This window comes from Haliotis rubra, unplaced genomic scaffold, assembly GCF_003918875.1.
Source record: "Haliotis rubra isolate DU_JTF1 unplaced genomic scaffold, ASM391887v1 Scf207, whole genome shotgun sequence".
Classification (NCBI taxonomy): domain Eukaryota; kingdom Metazoa; phylum Mollusca; class Gastropoda; order Lepetellida; family Haliotidae; genus Haliotis; species Haliotis rubra.
Window position 1 is genome coordinate 385,513 of NW_025766081.1, and position 20,239 is coordinate 405,751.

General features: G+C 37.6%; 1 protein-coding gene across 1 annotated transcript in view; it reads left to right on the plus strand.

Annotated features, from left to right (window-relative positions):
* LOC124276203 (potassium channel subfamily T member 2-like) overlaps positions 1-19,043 on the plus strand; it is an 80,996-nt gene extending 61,953 nt beyond the window's left edge. Inside the window, 13 exon segments of the mRNA XM_046711861.1 lie at positions 737-805; positions 4,628-4,787; positions 6,133-6,238; positions 6,917-7,089; positions 8,233-8,304; positions 8,446-8,580; positions 9,329-9,440; positions 10,392-10,496; positions 11,780-11,863; positions 12,974-13,123; positions 13,719-13,878; positions 14,733-14,817; positions 16,290-19,043. Of these exon segments, the coding sequence (XP_046567817.1) occupies positions 737-805; positions 4,628-4,787; positions 6,133-6,238; positions 6,917-7,089; positions 8,233-8,304; positions 8,446-8,580; positions 9,329-9,440; positions 10,392-10,496; positions 11,780-11,863; positions 12,974-13,123; positions 13,719-13,878; positions 14,733-14,817; positions 16,290-16,542 (1,664 nt within the window). The 3' untranslated portion in view covers positions 16,543-19,043.
* Positions 19,044-20,239: the final 1,196 nt, after the last annotated feature.

The window sequence follows — 20,239 nt, forward strand, 5'->3', positions numbered from 1 at the left end:
GGACCAGATTGTCAGATTGACAGAAGGCCATAGGAGAGCTACAATGAGGCCAGACTAACTTTGTTTGTTTTACAGATGGGCCTGTAAGATATGTCGCAAAAGTAAAAAGTAAATTGATTGTTTGATTGTACAACTGATTCAAACCATGACTCCTCTATATCCTCACAATATTTGTTTTTATTGACTCATCTGTCTTGGCTTAGTGTATAAATTGAAAACAAGACAAAAATGTAATCAATTTACACTATTTTATGGAGATATCTCATTTATCGAAGTCATAAATGCAGATGAAAGGACAGTTTTGTACAACTATCATAATTTCAGTTATACATGTAGTCATATACACTCTGAATACAACATGAGCTATAGTAAAACATGAAACATACAACTTTATGGATGACAACTTCTTTTTTATTGCATAGAGCAATGTTTCGATGTAGATTCTTGCACCATTATCACCTTTAGCTTGATAATGGTGTAAGAATCTACATTGAAACGTCACTCTGAGCAATATACAAGAAGTTGTCATCCATAAAGTTGAATGTTTCATTTTTGACTCACCAACTTCTAGAATGCCAATCAAACAATGAGCTACAGTGCTGCATGTGTAATGTAAATGGTTGGTGGGACATTGTGAATGAGTATGTGCTTACAACAGGGCGAGGTCTCTAATTGATGGATTCGTTACCATGTTGTTAATGTCATCCAACTGTTTATGACCACTCACACTAACCAGGTGAAGGTCAAGGAAGTGATCAGAATGGTGTCAAGGCTGCAAGTCCAACAACTCAATCAACACCGATGTGTAAGGAATCGTGAATGTACACTTCTTTTGAATAACAACCACATACAACCAACTGACTGATCAACTTCATTAATGTAGCTTTCCTCTGTATGATTTGTTGCTATTATCATTCGTTCATCGAGTCACAGACCAGTTGAGCTTGTTATCAAGGCAGTGTCTCATCTCCCAGTCAGTGCCAGACATATTTGGCTAAATTGATGATAAGTTTATGAAGCAAACATGCATATTGTTCCGTCCATCATGAAAGAAAGGCAGTGTCTACCCATCTTTGGCACTCATTTAACTTAATAGCTTAAAGAAAGTGCTGGGGATGAAGTGATCATACCAGCATCTTTGGCTAAATTGATGATAAGTTTATGAAGCAACCAGCATCTTTGGCACTCATATAGCTTAAAGAAAGGTCTGCTGGGGATGAAGTGATCATACCAGCATCTTTGGCACTCATTTAACTTAATAGCTTAAAGAAAGGTCTGCTGGGGATGAAGTGATCATACCAGCATCTTTGGCACTCATTTTACTTAATAGCTTAAAGAAAGGAAATTACACATTTTTAAAGGTGCTTCTATAAAATGTTGTGAACCATCAATAAAATCTGTTTCTATATTAATAGGGGTCAAGGTCTTTTACATGACCTTGTGGAGTGTTTTGCCATGATACCAGATATTTGTAAAAGATATAAATTTAATCAAGGATCAATCATTACACCAGACATGTTGGACAGTTCAAAACAGTATTAGGGACATATGTCTTGGACATGAATATTGAAAAATGATAATGAGGCTGAAATTTAGATTTCAGTCAATGTTTAGACGGCAAATGTCAGTGGCAAATGTCAGTTTGGTAAGAATGCAAGACACCAGTTAAGCACCAATCCAAGAGGGTTTTGATCAAACAATATGAAGTGCAAATATATAGATTTGATGAACTCAGCTTTCTTATGTAAAAAAGTTAAGCAATTATTATGTGTTTGTCAAAGTATCACTTGATATATCGAGTGATTCGATATGTAACTGAATCAGTCTAGTTTGATTTAAAGCATGTATGTGCTTGGCTGCAATTGGCTGCTCAAATCATTTGTTTTCAGTTGATATGATGTATGTTGCATGATTGCATGAAACACTGTTTCAACCTAACATTTTCTGTGATTGCGTTGTGTTAACATCTGTTATTAACATCGCTAACCGATATGATCTCTCCTGGCTAGTGGTCAGTTGACAACTCTCATGACTGGTCTCTGTCGCAATGAAATCAGGGTTTCTTCTGGAGATGTTACACTGAAGTATAGTTAAGCAGTTTCTCATCATCAATTTTAGCAAAACAGAGCTTAAAACACTCAGCAAACAATGTCACCTTCAAAGATAAGCAAGAAAAAAAGATGTAAAAGTGTCTGTAGAACACTTGAACCTATTCATAATAAGCTGAAATGTAACGTTATGATCTACCAGTTCCATGGGTTGAGACTTGTGGTGTGATTACAACATTTGACTGCCTCTAAATGTAGAATTGACACAAGCCCTACGGTATATAAGTTGGTGACTTGTTTTACCTAGTTCGTTAGCAATATTCCAGCTGTATCACGACAGGTGACACCAGAAATCGGCTTCATACATTGTAGCAATATGTGGATTTGACCTCAAGTGTTTAGCTTGACCAGCAGATGCTAGCAACCAGGCTTTGTAAACCAGCTGATGCATGCTGAGACCCAATTTCTACTGATGGCCCCTGACCGGTGGTCATGTACTTAATAAATGATCATTCATAAATGACAAGCGTTAAATTATTTTTGTATCTGTATTTTCATTTTTGGCTTCAGGTATGAAATAAAAAGTATGGACAAAAAAAATGTAAATACAACTGAATACCAGTCTTGTGTGACAAAGTCAGAAAGGATATCCTGGCAGCAATTTCTCTTCATCAACTGTAAAAGATATTTATATTGCCATATCCTCTTGATTAGATTATTTAGTTTCCCTCTTAAACTATAGTGTTATTAATATAGCAGATATTATGTGTAAATTAATTTGATTTTAACATTTTAATGACTAATTTCATCCAATATGACTTGACTCAAATTTCACTCTTGACTGTAATATGATTAACAGATAGATGTGCTATGTAACTTTTAGAATAGTAAGCATTAATTTGCTTACGTTATTGTCATGCGAAGAACAGCTTTGCTTTTTAAGAGGCTATTGTAATAGTAAGCTTTTGTTCTCATTGGTTTCAAAGTTTATTCTGGAAAGTATTGAAAATTAGAAATAAGAGGAGCCTGATATGTTGTAGAAATGATAATCTATTTTCCTATATATAAAATATATGTTAACAGTGTGTTAGATTAGCTCCTGACCTTCTGTACAACTTGTTCCGTCATTTCCAACTGTTTTAGCTAAACGTAACAGTGAAGTTGTGATATGATGGTTCTCACTATGTTGACACTTTAAAGCATGCTGATGATCCTCTAAGGATCATAACCAGAGTGAATTTGGGATTCAAACCACAGCCAGCAGATCCTGTCAGCCAAGGGAGACAACTTGTCTCAATGAACTGAAGTGAATGTTCTATGGGGAATTAGCCATGCCGAGAAAATGTTTGTGTAGGAAAATATCCATGGTGAAATGTCTATGGAGAAATGTCGGTGTTGGGAATTTTTTTGTTGAGGAAATGAGTGAGTGAGTTTAGTTTTACATTGAGGAAATGTCCAACAGAAAAATATGTGTGTGGAAAAATGTCTCTGTGGAGAATATCTATGTGGGGAAAGTCTGCAGAGGGGAAATCTCTATTGGAAATGTCGGTGTGGTAAAATATCTGTGGGGAAATGTCTGAAGGAACTTGTCCTGTCGCTAAATGTTTGTGTGGGGAAATGTGTGGTAGGGAAATCTCTGTGTTCAGATTGTCTTTCATGGGATTGTCTGTGTGGGATTTGTCCGATGTGGAAATGTCCAATGTGAAAATATCTGTGATGGTAATTGTCCAGGTGAGAATTTGCATGGCCCCTGAATACTACCGATCCACCTTATGAAGGCAGTTATACAATCAGTTGATGAGTCAGCAAGTAAAACCACACTTTAGGCTTTTACATTACAATGATAGATCAAGGAGCTCGGTAACGTACATCATTGTGAACACACTGATAAACAGATCCTCTGACCAATACTAAAATGGAAGGTAACTAGTCAGAAATAATAGGTGGGATTTATGAATCCCCCCAAACTGCAGTATGGCACTCTATGCTTGATGTATGTGCAGATCTGAGCATGCTTTTAGGGATGTTCTATGTTACATATTACATACATTTTGATTACATAGTTCTCACTGGTATATACCAATGTGTTGTTTTCCATGAAGATGTGATATTTTTAATATGTACTTTCAGTTAAATGGCCAAGATTTTATCTTTACAGAAACAAATTATTACCTTGCATACATGAGTTGATTTTTCAGGAAAAAAAATTACATCGGGGATTGGACCTTTCAAAATTCATGACAAAATGTTTCCAAATCCTCTTTCCCCACAACTACCTATAAAAAAACTTTAAGAATTTTTCTAGTGTGTATTTTCTGTTCAAACAAACATATATTTAAGATATCTAAATCCTGTTTTGTTACATTTTTAATTATTTCAGAATAGTATTCTGTTAGTTATTGAATACCATTTTTTTTAATCACATAATGATATCACTACCATTCAATACATTTGATATGATGAAATATATTTCCATTGATGTAAGGAATTTTAAAATTAAGTATTTTTTTTTCTAAGAAATGTGATAGTAATAAACTAGGAGTGACAGAGGAATACATTTTGTGATGTACATGTTGCAGCGCTGCCGCTGTTGAAGATCACTGTAGACAACATTGGGGAGTCCAGTGAACCCAACTCCCCGGAGTATGACTGCCAGGACAGTCTGGACACTGTGAATGAGTCGACTCCCTCGCCTATGGGTAAAGTCATGGGGCTGTTTCCAGAGGCTGCTGTAGATGGGTGAGGATTAGGGATGTAATGCTACATCTAACTAGCAAGGCGTTTTTTTTGTCTCTTGTTTGATGGTGATACGTTGATGCGACGATTTTGATAGTTGACATGAATACCACTCCATATCATTGACTGTTTTGATTGATGTTTGAAATGACTTATTGCTGAATATCAACACCTCTAGTTTGCATTTTACTATCTTTTGTTGTGAAAATAAACTTTGTTCACAGTTGAGATGGGACTGATGGTTGATGGGATTTTGTTCATGGGTGACATAGATGTTATGGTATTTATGTGTGAGATAGTGGATGGTTAATGGGATAGTGTTGAAGGGTGAGATAGTGGATAGTTAATGTGATGTTGGTTATTGGTGAGATAGTGGATAGTTGATGTGATGGTGTTGATTGGTGAGATAGTGGATAGTGGATGTGACAGGGTTGAAGGGTGAGATAGTGGATAGTTGATGTGATGGGGTTGAGATAGGGATAGTTGAGAGTGGATAGTTGATGTGATAGGGTTGAAGGGTGAGAGAGTGGATAGTTGATGTGATGATGGGGTTGAATGGTGAGAGAGTGGATAGTTGATGTGATACTGTTGATTGGTGAGATAGTGATGTTGGGTGAGACAGTGGATAGTTGATAGTGATGATTGGTTGAAGGGTGAGATAGTGGATAGTTGATGTGATGGTGTTGAAGGGTGAGATAGTGGATAGTTGATGTGATACTGTTGAAGGGTGAGATAGTGGATAGTTGATGTGATACTGTTGAAGGGTGAGATAGTGGATAGTTGATGTGATACTGTTGAAGGGTGAGATAGTGGATGGGTAATGTGATACTGTTAAAGGGTGAGATAGTGGATGGGTAATGTGATAGTTGGATAGTGGATGGCTAATGTGATACTGTTGAAGGGTGAGATAGTGGATAGTTGATGTGATACTGTTGAAGGGTGAGATAGTGGATAGTTGATGTGATACTGTTGAAGGGTGAGATAGTGGATGTGATGTGATACTGTTGAAGGGTGAGATAGTGGATAGTTGATGTGATACTGTTGAAGGGTGAGATAGTGGATAGTTGATGTGATACTGTTGAAGGGTGAGATAGTGGATGGGTACATAATGTGTGATGGATGAGTAATATGTGGGTGCTGCATTTGTAATAATGATAGGGGTGTTATAATGTGATATCTGAATGGTTTCAGTTTATGCATTGAATGTGAATAAGAAGTTGCAATTTTAAACAAAATAATTTATTATGATAATCATTCTGCACATAAATCAGTCATCTGATCTTAGCTGGTCGTGGATGTCCCTGTCTTACTGCAAGGATGGCCCTCACCCCACCCCTTGTCTGTGCAGGTACATGACAGGCTCCCCACCCAGCACCCTGTACGTGGGGACACGGAGGACCAAGTGCCACCTTCACAGGGAACCAAGACCCTACTGCTGTCTGGAGTGGGGACAGGTAATGCCACATACTCTTGCATTATAAACTTGTGTGGAGTGAGAATTACTGGTTTATTGTGGGTAACATCTGGGTTACCAAAACAGTAATAATTTGTGAAGTTCATTCTGTTGTCAAAGTCTTATAAAGCTACTGTTTTAATTCAAAAGTATGACATAAGTATTACTGCATTTGAACTCATATGCCTACTTGCATATCTGTGAGGATTCCTACAATGATAACCCGTGAAGGTCCAGGTTAGAATATTGACCTTCAGTAACCCATGCTTGTCGTAAGAGGCAACTAACGGGATCGGGTGGTCAGGCTTACTGGCTTGGTTGACACATGTCATCGGTTCCCAATTGCTCAGATCGATGCTCATGCTGTTGATCACTGGATTGTCTGGACCAGACTCCATTATTTACAGACCGCTGCCATATAGCTGCAATATTGCTGAGTGCGGCGTAAAACTGAACCCACTCACTCACTCCAACAAAGATAAGGCATATCATTAAGTACGAAAAGTGTAGGCTTCTCTGAATGTTTGTGTAGAGGAGGGTGAGTGTTGATATATACACTGGGTCATGGACAACAATGCTTCAACATTTGTTTGTCAGTTGTACTATCATCATAGCTTAGTGTATTAACCTATAATAATGTGTCCTACATTAGATATACATGTAGTTGGGTGTGTTACAGAACTGTGACCACTGTCAGACCAAGACGGCCAAAGATGACCACTGGAAAGGCCAGATCATCATCCTGGCTGCTGAGTACGCCAGTACCGGGATCTACAACTTCATTGTGCCGCTACGGAGCAGCTTCCATAGCCTCGGCTGTCTCAATCCTATAGTTCTACTGCTGGAACAAGAGTATGTTACACATAGCTGAAGCTGCTAGCTTGTCTAGATCCATGTGGGAATTCAAGTATTAAGTTGTCTCTAATACAGAATGAAAGAAGTACATAGTGTGGAAATCTTGGCCAAAATGGTCGATGAATATAGCAGCACTTGTGTGTAACCTTTAGGAACCAGTACCATGTAGTTATAATCTTGCTAATTAATGCTGCCCTCACATCTGTGTCAACTGACACTCATATTGGGGGCTGTCACTCGTTTCGTTGGTCAATGTCAGGCTGCAGTTATTGCTGTGGTATATCACATATATTTTAAATGAATACTGTAGGATATATTGCTGATGAATACTGTAGGATATATTGCTGATGAATACTGTAGGATATATTGCTGATGACTATGGTGTTATATAGAGAATCTCACCCGAGTGTCTCTTGATATCAAATATATCACCACGAGTTTATGAAGTTACAAATCTGAGGCTTGCCGAGGATATTTTTACTTTTATCAAGTGTTGATATATTTGATATCATAAGACACGAGGGTGAGATTCTATTTGTCATTAAAAATCACTCCTCATTAGTTTTCAATGAAAAATGTACATCTCTGAACATGGTACTGCCATTAGACTTGCAGAGCAGCGTTTTCTTAGTATTGTGATGTCATCAGGTTTTTGACATCATAGCATTGTGAGTCATGTAATTAAAGATGTCAGGACATTGTATAAAATCTACTGTCAAAACAATATCTCCCAGGAGATCCCGTTTGATCTCACACAATCAATATCTCGTGTGGAACACAGTTTTGGATGATCATGAGTGAATGTGTTTAGATTTACGCCACACTCAGCAATATTCCAGCTATATGGCAGCGGTCTGTAAATAAAAACGGATCTGGACTAGACAATCCAGGGATCAACAGCATGAACATCGATCTACGCAATTGGGATACGATGACATGTGTGAACCCAGTCAGCAAGCCTGACCACCCGATCCCGATTAAGTCGCCTCTTACGACAAGCATGGGTCACTGAAGATCAATTCTAACCCGGACCTCTCATGGGTTTTGGATGATAGATATTGCTTATGTGCACTGTGCTATATATTGTCAACGGGTACTGTGATGCATGTGTATGTTCACTTGTATTTCTTGTACTTCCAGACCAGACACAATGTTCCTGGAGACTATAGCTGCATTCCCTCTTGTCTACTGGCTACAAGGCAAAATCTCCAGGTATCAATGTTTATATCTCCCTTTAAACTAAAAACTAAAAATAAAAAAGAGTGAGTTCCATCACCAGTAACTGTGTGTCCTGAACAGTATTCTCTCTACAAAGCGAAATCATTCTTAGAGTTCTTTGTTTTCAACCCACAGCATCGATGACCTACTTCGTGCTGGCATCAACCACGCATCTCATGTCGTCATTTCCAATAAAGAGTCGGACATTGACGCCAGTGAAGAGACTCTTGCTGATGCAGAAACAGTTGTGACAGTCCAGAAAATATCCAGGTAAGTCTTGATCCGTCACGAGGATCCATGACCTACTTCAGTGCTGGCATCAGGATCCATTCCACAGAATGACATTAGCATTATGACTCTCATAAGCCAAAGTAAAGTATGGATGTTATGATCACCCTAGAGCTGAGTTCGCTATGTGGAATGAGGCACAATATCTTCCAGCCATTCTTTGTCATGTTGCAGACCTACTATAGTGAAAATAGGGGCTGCGGGGTAGCCTAGAGGTTAAAGACCTGGGTTCGAATCCCCGGCCCAGTATCGTTGCACAGCTTTCAGATAAAATCGAGCAGTCTTATGCGAAAATTTCGAAGAGCTTCATACCTATCAGGGTTGTACAATATTCGAAGCTTCAGTAGTTGGGGCGGTGGTGTAGCCTAATGGTTAAAGCGTTGGCTCATCACGCTGAAGACCCGGGTTCGAATCCCCACATGGGTACAATGTGTGAAGCCCATTTCTGGTGTCCCCTGCCGTGATGTTGCTGGAATATTGCTAAAAGCGGCATAAAACCAAACTCAGTCAGTCAGTATAGTGAAAATAGACAGTCAGTAATGCCAGGTGCTCCTTAACTTGTTTTGAGAAGTATGTGTAAGTGGACGAACCATACCAAATCTCAGCAGTGACCTGATTAAGTGTGGAGCAGCATGAGACTGGAACCAAAACATAACAATGTTCTTGTTTTTCAGTATTTATTGGCCCTGTGTGGTAGTTAAAGAATACGGTAGACTGTGGTACTTTTCAGGTTATTCCCCAGCACCAATGTAATCACGGAGCTGAATGATGCTTCCAACATGCGCTTCATGCTGTTCCAGGCACATGATGTATACTCTCAGGAGATCTCCAAGCTGGAAAAGGTACATCTTCCGCAAGTTCACTTAATGTTATTTTTATGTACTGGTTAATTCTAACTATAAGTTATGGTACATTTCAAGAGTATTATAGACATCTGTCATTGCAGGTGTAGAAGATTGTCACTGACTCATAATAATATATGTATTTATGATAAGCAGTTGTTTTTGTAGCTGACAAAACACAAATTCATAGCATGAATTATTCAAAATACCATTAACTTATGGACTATAAATTTCAATTGACAGTACATTGTATATCAAACAGGGCGGTGGGGTAGCCCAGTGGTTAAAGCATTCGTTCGTCACTCCGAAGACCCAGCTTCAATTCCCCACATGGGTACAATGTGTGAAACCCATTCTGGTGTCCCCCGCCGTGATTTTGCTGGAATAATGCTAAAAGCGGCGTAAAACTAAACTAACTCACTCACTGTATATCAAACAAACTTAATGGAAAATCTTTACTGATAGTTTATGAGACTATCTGGTGTAAAGTTTGATTGAAATATTTATGTTATTTGTTATCAAACATATTTTATATATGTCTCCCAAACCATAACAGAAACACTTAAAATGCAGTATTTTTAATGTCAGATGTATAGATCTATTTTCTATTTTCAAAGGTTATGCCTTCGATTTGGACAAGATTGAATGATACACTAGGATATCTCAATACTTCTTACGATACCATTTTACAAGTGCAGGCAACTCAATTAACATACATGACTGATCCTTATCTATAGCCAATATGAAGTGTATGGAATTAATGTAAACTTTGACAAAATTGTTTTTCATTTGAGTCTTATGGGGACCTTTTCTTTCTATTCAGTGAAAATATTGCTGTTACTTATAAAATTCTAAACAAGGTATTGTGCTTTATGGGTGACAATTGAAGATATTTTAATTCATTTTAATTCAGTTGATGCTTATCATGATAGCATTGACTGTTTTCCCCAGAAACTGAAGGAGAGGACCAGCTCCAACTTGCCACATCTGTTCCGACTCCCATTCGCTGCAGGGCAGGTGTTTAGTGCAGGGATGTTGGACAGACTTCTATACCAGGTACAGCTGCACTCACCTTCTCACATATCCAGCAAAGACATCAATGACATGTCAAGTCTGGCATACAAACTGTCTTCTGATGTCATAGCTATGACTGACATGTAACAAATATGCTGACTCATCTTTGATTGACAGCTAGCAAAAATTCAGACTTCGCATATTTTGTTCACGATGTATCTATGATGACAGCATTCCAGACAATAATAGTAAACGCAACTTTAAGATTGAATCAGAGTTCAGATCAGGCCCCGATTTCTCAAAACAAACTTAAGTCTGAGTTTTGACTTAAGTCAGAGTTTTTACTCAAATTTGAGAAAACGCCGGAAATGCATTTTCCAGAAAAAACTGAAATCAATATTAAACTCAAACTTAGTAGACAATTTGAGTTTGGTGGATAGATTACTTAAGTTGTTTGGGCTTTTTTATTTAAAAAATGCAGTTGAGTTAAAAATTCAGCTGTGTCAAATTGTCAAACTCAGTTTGAAATTTGAGAAAAACTTAAGTTTGTTTCGAGAAATCGGGCCTGATCTGTGGCTTTATTATTCCCTTCTGTGGTAGATCCAACTTTGGTATCTTCACATTGGGAGTGGAGAGTTACACTCAGGAAGGAGATATATTGTATGATTTGTATAGCAGTATGTGACATTTCTTAGGTAATTTGTACACAGCCCAATACTGATACGCATTAAAGTAATAAAATACCACTTTTACAGAACACAAGAATAAGAAGCAGTAATGATAGATAATGTGGTAGATATTCAGCTAACTTAATCCTCGATTAACTAAATTTATTGATTCTATTTGCCAACAATGTCACACAAATTACAAAAAGTAAAATTGTAACATTACCATAACTGTTTCTCTTCTTCGAAAACTAAGTTAGTAGATAAATAAAATACCCACCTGCTGAGCATATCCTTAAAACTCAGAGTGCCTTCTTCCACTAGCAGACGGTCATCTCAGGTGAGCTCCTTACTAGAACTCTTGGCGTCCTGCAGTGAAGGTTGCACACTCTGTGATGGAGCTTGTAGCTTGGGAAATCATGGGAGATAACTCTAACTCGTCCTTAGTCTAAACAGTGAGACTAACAGCATGGGATGTTGAATCTTTCCTTGATCTGTTTACATTTCTTATTATTGTAATATGAGAGCCTTTCTAAATTTTCTATTCATCTTAATTTTTAAAATATTAATCGTTACTATTTCATTGATCATGAAGAAGAATAAGAGGAAGGTGTCAGTAAAATGTTTGCAATCTATCTTTGCATCTTTTCTTTCCCCCAGACGTTTGTGAAGGGTTACCTGATCAGCTTTGTACGATTGCTTCTTGGCATCGACGCTCAACACAACTCTGGCCATCTCTCCAGTGTAAGTATCCAGCTTTGACCATCATATCAATATGGCTGAAGGGGTCGTTGTCGGCACAGGTACTACAGATATGTACCCCAGGTACGTTTCTGTATACAGACATGTACCCTAAACAAAGTCAAACTACAGAAACGTACCCGGTACCCTAAACGACGGACGAGTCCATATTCCGCGACCCAATACCGAAACCGTATGTAGTCATTCCCGTTCAGCTGATTGCGAGTGGTGTACGTTGAGCACAGTGAAATATTCGTTTTACTGTGTATGCTCTTATATAACGCAATCAAATGCATCTAATACAACAGTATGACAGTTCCGATCAAGAAAACTCCACAATGCAGAATGGAATCGTCCTAGGGTACATTTCTGTATTCTGATTATGGCAAGGGTACACATCTGTAGTAACCGTGCCGACAACGACCCTTTCAGCGTTACTATGGCTAACAATTCTCAATAACTGAGAGCACCCTTAAAGCACAATGAATCACTCATCTCATGATTTGGCTTCTGCTATTACACTCAATGATTCTTGTTTAACATATGTGTTCAATTTAATACTAAGAGATTAGAGTCGTTAACTCTGAAAGTTCGAATCCTGCATGGGACTCAACCCCAAAATGTACTAGAATCTGTACTTTCCTGAGAAAGTGTAATCCCAAATATAACATTTGGTACATTTGACCACTTTCAAAATGACATTGTGTGCATTGCTAGCTTTCTTCCGTGGCACTCGTCAGAGGGGTACACAAGCTATGTGATCTTGACTACAAGTGTCAGACTTTCATTTCTGGGCAAGACACAGTGGCTGAGTGGGTTAGATTGCTGACTTCGTGTGCTGGCGATTAGGTGCCTGACTATGATGAGACGCAACCTAACAAAAGTAAAATTATTGGCATGATGTTCGAACTAAGGTTGTTTACCTGTGCTTGATCACTGACAATGAAGTTCACTTACAATGCTTTTATAAGAGTCCAACATTTGAATTTTTGTGGTGTTTAAGGTGATTTTTATAGCAAATATAGTATGTAACTGAAATTCAGTTAAAGCTGAAGACTTTGTTAGCATCAGCATCCAAGTCCAAGTTAAGAAGGTGATATGACTGTGTTACAGGTGAGGGTCCGGAGGGCCACATTAGCTCAGTTCCCCACCTACGGGGATCTGTATCAGGGGCTGTGTTCCACCACAGGGGAGATCCCCATCGCCATCTACCGCTCCGAGAAACGACCCACGCCTGTTGTGTCCTCGGACCCAGACCTCAGGGTAAGGTCTTGCTGTTATCATCTACACTACCGCTCACAACTACTCACCTGTTAGAAACACTAGAGACTGTTCCAGAAACATCTCTAGATATAACTTCTTTGAGTGGCATTTTAGACATTGGGGAGTACCATATTGACAACTTTAAGGATAACAACTTCTTTTATTTCGTGATTGCGATGTTTTGATACATCGTCACACTCACGCAATATAAGAAGTTGATATCCATAAAGTTAGTCAATATTGTCTCTTATGTTTATGTCATGTTATGGGGGCAAACGAGTATCCTAGTGGTTAAAGCTTTCGCTTGCCACACTGAAGACTCAGGTTTGATTCCCATAATGAGTGAAGCCCATTTCTGGTGTCCCCTGCTTTGATTTTGCTGGAATATTACTAAAAGTGGCATAAAACCATATTCACTCACTCTTAGTTTTGTATTCAGCACATTGCTCCTCAACTAGTCACAATTAGCTCACATTCTCTGGATATTGAGGATCTGCGCCCTGCATGACAGCGTTGTATCTCTTGCAGAGAAGAAGTTTGGTTTTTCTAGGCTTCAGAAGTAATTTGGACTAACATTTATGTACCTATTTTACAGAGTATGAACAATAACATCAGTAAACCAAGGCAACCACGAGGCCCGATGAAGTATAAACAGTCTATCGCCAGTCGGATGTACTTCACCGACACGGATCAGAACGAGGCTCGAGATCTCATCAACAGCAGAATGAAGAGTCTCAACATTACGGACAAGCAGAGTAAGATGACTGGAAGCTTTTTTAGTTTAGTGTTGACAGAGTTGTCTTTGATATTCCAATGGCAAAATGTTCTCATGTAATGTTTTTATCTAGTGCTGGAAGGGTTATCTCCCTTTGAATTTTATTCCACGAGAAACCTTAATATGGTAATTCCAAGAGTAGGTAATGGAGAAATAGTGATAATCTGTTGATTCCAGAAGTAGAGTCAATAACTCATGAAAGTGTGAGAGAATTCTATGTCTGGAATCAACAGCTTCCAATGATTTCTCAAAGTTCAGCCATGTTATACTTGATATAGTTTCTCAATAAGTTGATTAGGGACCGTTCATAATTTATGGCTAGGGGGGGTTGATGATGATTTTAAGAGGGGTCACCCATTTTGTCCTGGGAAGGTAGGGTGGGTCAGCAATTTTGTACAAATGTTTCTATGGGGGTCAGCAATTTTGTGCATAAAAATATTTAGAAATTATGCTTAAAAAATATTGGAAGGGGGAGGGGGGATCATTGATTTTGTACATGACACGCAGGGGGGACACTTACTTTGTACATAAATTATAAGGGGGGTCATTCACATTGTACATTCTTCTCCATAAAAATCATCATCAATCAATTCATGGCCATAAATTGTGAACGGTCCCTTATTGACATGTATTTGCATTGGTTTAACTGTTAAAAAATTACATGAAATACAATTTAAATATAAACTGGCACTTTCATAACATCACTGTTTATAGTAAAAAAATTATATTCTAGAGATCTACTGAAGGTTAACAGCCTTCACAGCTACAGTTGTTAATGTGAATGTTCGTTTGTTGTCAAACCCTGTCATTCATGGAATAATCTTACTTGAACAGGTTCAGCCAAAGAACAAGATAGCTTGCTGTCCTATGTGATTGTGAACCCCTCTCCCAAGAGGAAATTGAAAAATGGAGATATGATGTAAGTTTATTTTTCACCTAATAGATAATTTTTTAAGTGTAATAGACCAGTCCTGAGCATATAAGTCCACCATTTGTAAAAAGAATATCTAGACTATGATTATCTATGATTAGAGATTGTGATTCACATATGTTCCCTTTTGGTAAATAGGATATATTAGAAAGAAGAAATGGTATTCTGCAATCCAAACCAACATTAATCTTGTTAATAATGACATATTATCAGAGCTCCAGATAAGATTTAGCTCATGTGGGTACTGTACCCACTGTAATTTTTTGGAGTGGGTATTATGAATGTTGAGTGGGTATTTCATTTTCTGTTACCCACTGCTTTCAAATATGTGCGTATTTCAGTCATTTTACTCACCTAAGTATATATGTCATTGAGTAAGTTTACTAAGCAGGTATGTCCTGCCTTATATCATACCTAATCAAAACCAACTTAAATATAATGGAAATGATTTCATAAAACATCACTGATCCTATACTGACAGTACAACACTTGTCCTATACTGACAGTACAACACTTGTCCTATACTGACAGTACAACACTTGTCCTATACTGACAGTACAACACTTGTCCTATATTGACAGTACAACACTTGTCCTATAGTACAACCCTTGTCCTATACTAACAGTACAACTTGATAGCAATTAATGTCTTTTTCATTACGCAAGCGATTTTTATAAATATATTCCGTACGCATTTGTTTTAAACTTTTTGTGTATCTAACATTTTAAATGTGTAATTGGTACGCAACAATTATTTTTCAATGCGTAATTGGAAATTTTCTATGCGTATTTTACCCGGATAAGGCAGCTTATCTGGGCCTCTGTATTATTTTAAGGAAACCCTGTTGGCTAATAAATGGCTGAGTAGTGAGCATGGTGAGGGATGCTAGCCATCAGTTGCACCCTCCATGTATCCAAGTATCATTTTGTGAGAGAGCCTCGATGTTTCTATCCCCGACTGCGTCACACCAGAGGCAATTATAATACATTTACCGGTAATACCCCATATGGGCACAATGTGTGAAGCCCATTACTGACATCCCCCTCCGTTATAAGGCTCGAATTTTGCTTAAGCAGCATAAATAATCATGTCTAGACCAGACAAATCAGTGATCAACATCATGAGCATCGATATACGCAATTGGGATACGATGACATGTCTTGCTGACTTGGTTGACACATGTCATCATATCCCAATTGCATAGATCGATGCTCATACTTTTGATCACTGGATTGTCTAGTCCAGACTTGATTATTTACAGACCACCGCTATATAGCTGGAATATTTCTGAGCTGGGCGTTGAACAATAAACCAAGCAGCGTTAAACTAAACTCACTCACTCATTCTCTCGAACCAGAAGGCTTCCCAATTTGCTCCCAGGTGTATAGACTCACGTCAATATGATTAAGCTACCGATTAGTGAGGTTCTAAAAGATGTTCCTTTCCTTTCTCCTGTACAGTTATGTGATACAACCAAGTACCATGATGGCCGTCCCAAGCAAACAGAGATCAAAGACCCAGAGAAATGTCTCAGCTAAACATTCGAACTTCACAGTAAACTCTGTGTCCACACCACCTCTAGCCCGGACATCCCAGACTCGGGTCAGCTGGAATCTAAATGCCAACACGGAAAATCGGAAGCCAAATGGATTACGACCCAGTGATTATCGATCCCGATCAAAATCAGAATCTCAAGTGCCTGAAAAGGAGTGATAATGTTCCTGTTTCTGTAAAGGCAGAACTATCGTCAGTCGAGGTTGACATCTGCATGAACAATATGATCCTTGTGTCTACATGTCAGGATCAAGATGCTGATGTTGACATCAGAGTGAAACCTTTGTACCTTACATTATACAACTAATGATCTCCTTTGTACGAGGATTGTACATTATATTTGACCAAACTTTGAGCTGATGGATGAACTACAGATCTAAAGGTGATGTCTGGATGTGTAAACTTTCTTTTTGTTACCTTAGATCACAGATTGTCATTTTAAAAGTTTACACTGATTTCTCAAATGCTCTAAAACCTGACTTTCGATCATTTGATATCTCCATTTGCTATCTCTAAGTGTGAAAAGAAATATTCCTCAAGGTAAAATGGAAAGTTCCTAAATATGAAAGAAATATTATGAGGACGTCCATATTGTAGTGGCCACCTGCTTCATGGAAACACAGAGGAAGTTGTGTTAGAGTCAGTAAGATGTTATTGTTTTTTAAACTGTGAAGTTTTATTATACAATCATGATCAAAGATGAAGAAATTTTAATTTATGAAACTTTTCTCAGTTTTGTTAAATCATGTCAATACAGTCACGCTGATGACCATGGATTGTGTGCAATGAGATTAGATATGTGTAGTGCTCATAGTGTGGAAATTGGATTCACAGAGATGATGCTTTTATTGTGGGAACAGCTGATGTTCACGTGCGTACATGCATCTGATTAAAATAGTCTTTTGTTATTGTAATAACATGTAAATTTTGTCACACATTACTTTAAACAAATGAAAAACTCAAATGAAACATTTATAAGCATTTATATCCATGGTATTTGTTCTTTCGGAATGGATGAGGAAGACCAATTTTTAGATGCTGTATATATTGGATATCCGATAAATTCATATCTGGAACCTGGACTAGTTCCAGCCCAGCATCTGATGAGAGATTCCAGATGCGTCCTGTGCAGGCACCATCAGTTTCATGTTGTATTCCATCGCCAATCTATTTTCAGGATGTGCCCATTTGTAGAAGGTTTATTTGAAAACGTTAGTGGTAGAGAAATAGTTTCTACATATTCTTGATACTTGGTGTTCAAGTATTTTGTTGAGTTTGTTGAATTCATTGTTTTTTTATGTGCACATTTGAAACATCAAGAGAGAATTACATGTATATACATTTGAATACTCAAACAAATGTTTTTTGCTATTGTAAACAAAATGTCGATGTCATTTGAAATACACTAGTCTTTAGTTTCTCTGGGAACAGTTGGATAGATGAACTGCTGTCTACATGGCTGAAGTTTCCTCGAGTACCACTGAATCAAGTCTTCTGACAGATAACCACAATGTTATTATGTCTGATTTGATAGCAATGGTATTATGTCTGATTTGATAGCAATGGTATTATGTCTGATTTGATAGCAATGGTGTTATGTCTGATTTGATAGCAATGGTATTATGTCTGATTTGATAGCAATGGTATTATGTCTGATTTGATAGCAATGGTATTATGTCTGATTTGATAGCAATGGCGTTATGTCTGATTTGATAGCAATGGTATTATGTCTGATATGATAGCAATGGTATTATGTCTGATTTGATAGCAATGGTATTATGTCTGATTTGATAGCAATGGTATTATGTCTGATTTGATAGCAATGGTATTATGTCTGATATGATAGCAATGGTATTATGTCTGATTTGATAGCAATGGTATTATGTCTGATTTCATAGCAATGGTATTATGTCTGATTTGATAGCAATGGTATTATGTCTGATTTGATAGCAAGACATCCTTCGTGGTTGTGGCCAGCATTCCATTAAAACAATAATCAGACCAGTACCTGTTTCTTCCATATGGTTTCATCAGCCATTGCCCCAAACAATGTACAAATCAGTAACTGAGGGTCTTCTTCCCTCTAATTGCATAAACCATTATTCATTTTGATAGACAGATTAATAAACAGCTTAGAAGTCAGGGTTCATATCACTCTATATTTCCTCCAATGCAAGAAATGAAATGGTTGCTTTGTAACAATTCTCGAGTTAGTAAATATTTTGATGATGATGATGATGATGATGATGATGATGATGATGATGATGATGATGATTTTTGTGTGTGCTTTCCGACTTAATGCCTGGTAAACAGAAACAATCCAGTTTCTGCCCAATATGTGCATTCACCATTCCTCCAAGATGGCAACCATGTTCTTTCAATTATCAATCATTCCTCTTATCTAAATTAACAGACTTGTAGCCAGAGTTCTGCATCAATAACTCTTCCGAAACTGACTGGTAGCAAGAACTGTCACCAGCTGTTGCAGCAATCATTCCATACACATTATTTACAGAATAGGGTTCTTACCATTGTTCCATTCCTGCACAGAATCATTTTGGTGCTTCCACTGTATGACTATATACATCATTCCTCAAAATAGAATAGTATCTAGTCTTCTTCCAAATAGTTTCTTCAATCAATCGTCTGAAGCAGGTGAATCAGTAGATGTACTTAATATGAAAAAAACCCGATCCATCTTTCTTCCAGTCCTAACCAGAATATCAGCCTTGGTTATTTCCTCATGTGTTTTTACCATAAGAAGGATTACACACAAACATACCAATGATGGAATAGAGAAGCCCAGTAATGTAATTTGAAATCCCACTAGTGCAACCAAGGGAGATTACTCTGCTGGAAGTACACTGGCCAGTTGTCATTTCATATAGATAGCATTTGTGTTTGTATATATTGTTAATGGCATATTGATCTGATTGTTTATGAAAAAATACTCTCTCAATACAATTCTCAATTTGATGATGGTTGGCTTTGATGGTAAATGTTAATGATTTCATGGTGCTCGTTTTAAGCTGATAAATACAATATTCCTGTATGTAAAGAATGTAAGTACAGTTGAAAGAAATTAGTAAAACAATTCTTTAAATATTTCAGTGCTATGTCATCGTAACTTTGGTGTTTATGTGAAGGAATGGCTTTAATTATGTTCCAGTACCCACTTGCTAATAACTGTGACCAAATTTTGGTCCTTGAAATTTCTGCAAATGTCACTCATAGTTTTATCTGCATACTGCATGAATCTCACATTCAGTATTTATTTCATAGTATTTCCCTATGTTATGTTGAATCTCAATGGTATAACATTTGGGGATCAGTGATCAATATGTATATTCTGTACGTGTATTGTAGTTTTGTAGAATATCTAGTGCTGGCAGTTATGAATGTTTTCCACTTTATTGTGCAACTGTTTTGACGAACCACGAGTGTTTAATTTGCGTGGTACAGTTTGTAGACAAGTGTATCAACTTCTCACGGCCCCTTATGCAGCTTATCGTTAGGCCAGACGTTTTTATACATTGTTTATAAATTTGTTTTTTTAAGTTCTCATTTAGGTAAATTCAGGCATATTTGTGTTCTTAAAATAGTTACTAGGTATTGTTGGTCTGGTTTTCTAGTCTTGCAGTTTAGTCATGTATGCATAATAGAGTTAGAGAGTGCAGATTAAGAGTAACCTCCCTTTCATACATGGAAAAACAGGACCAGGTCAAATCAGATGTGGACAAAAATTGTCTGATTCTGTCATTGACCGTTTTGTATATGTCGTTTAGATCAGCCAATAAGTTTGTATTGCAGATTAAAGTTGTTTACTTTGTAATATTTTTATGTTTGGCTGATCTGT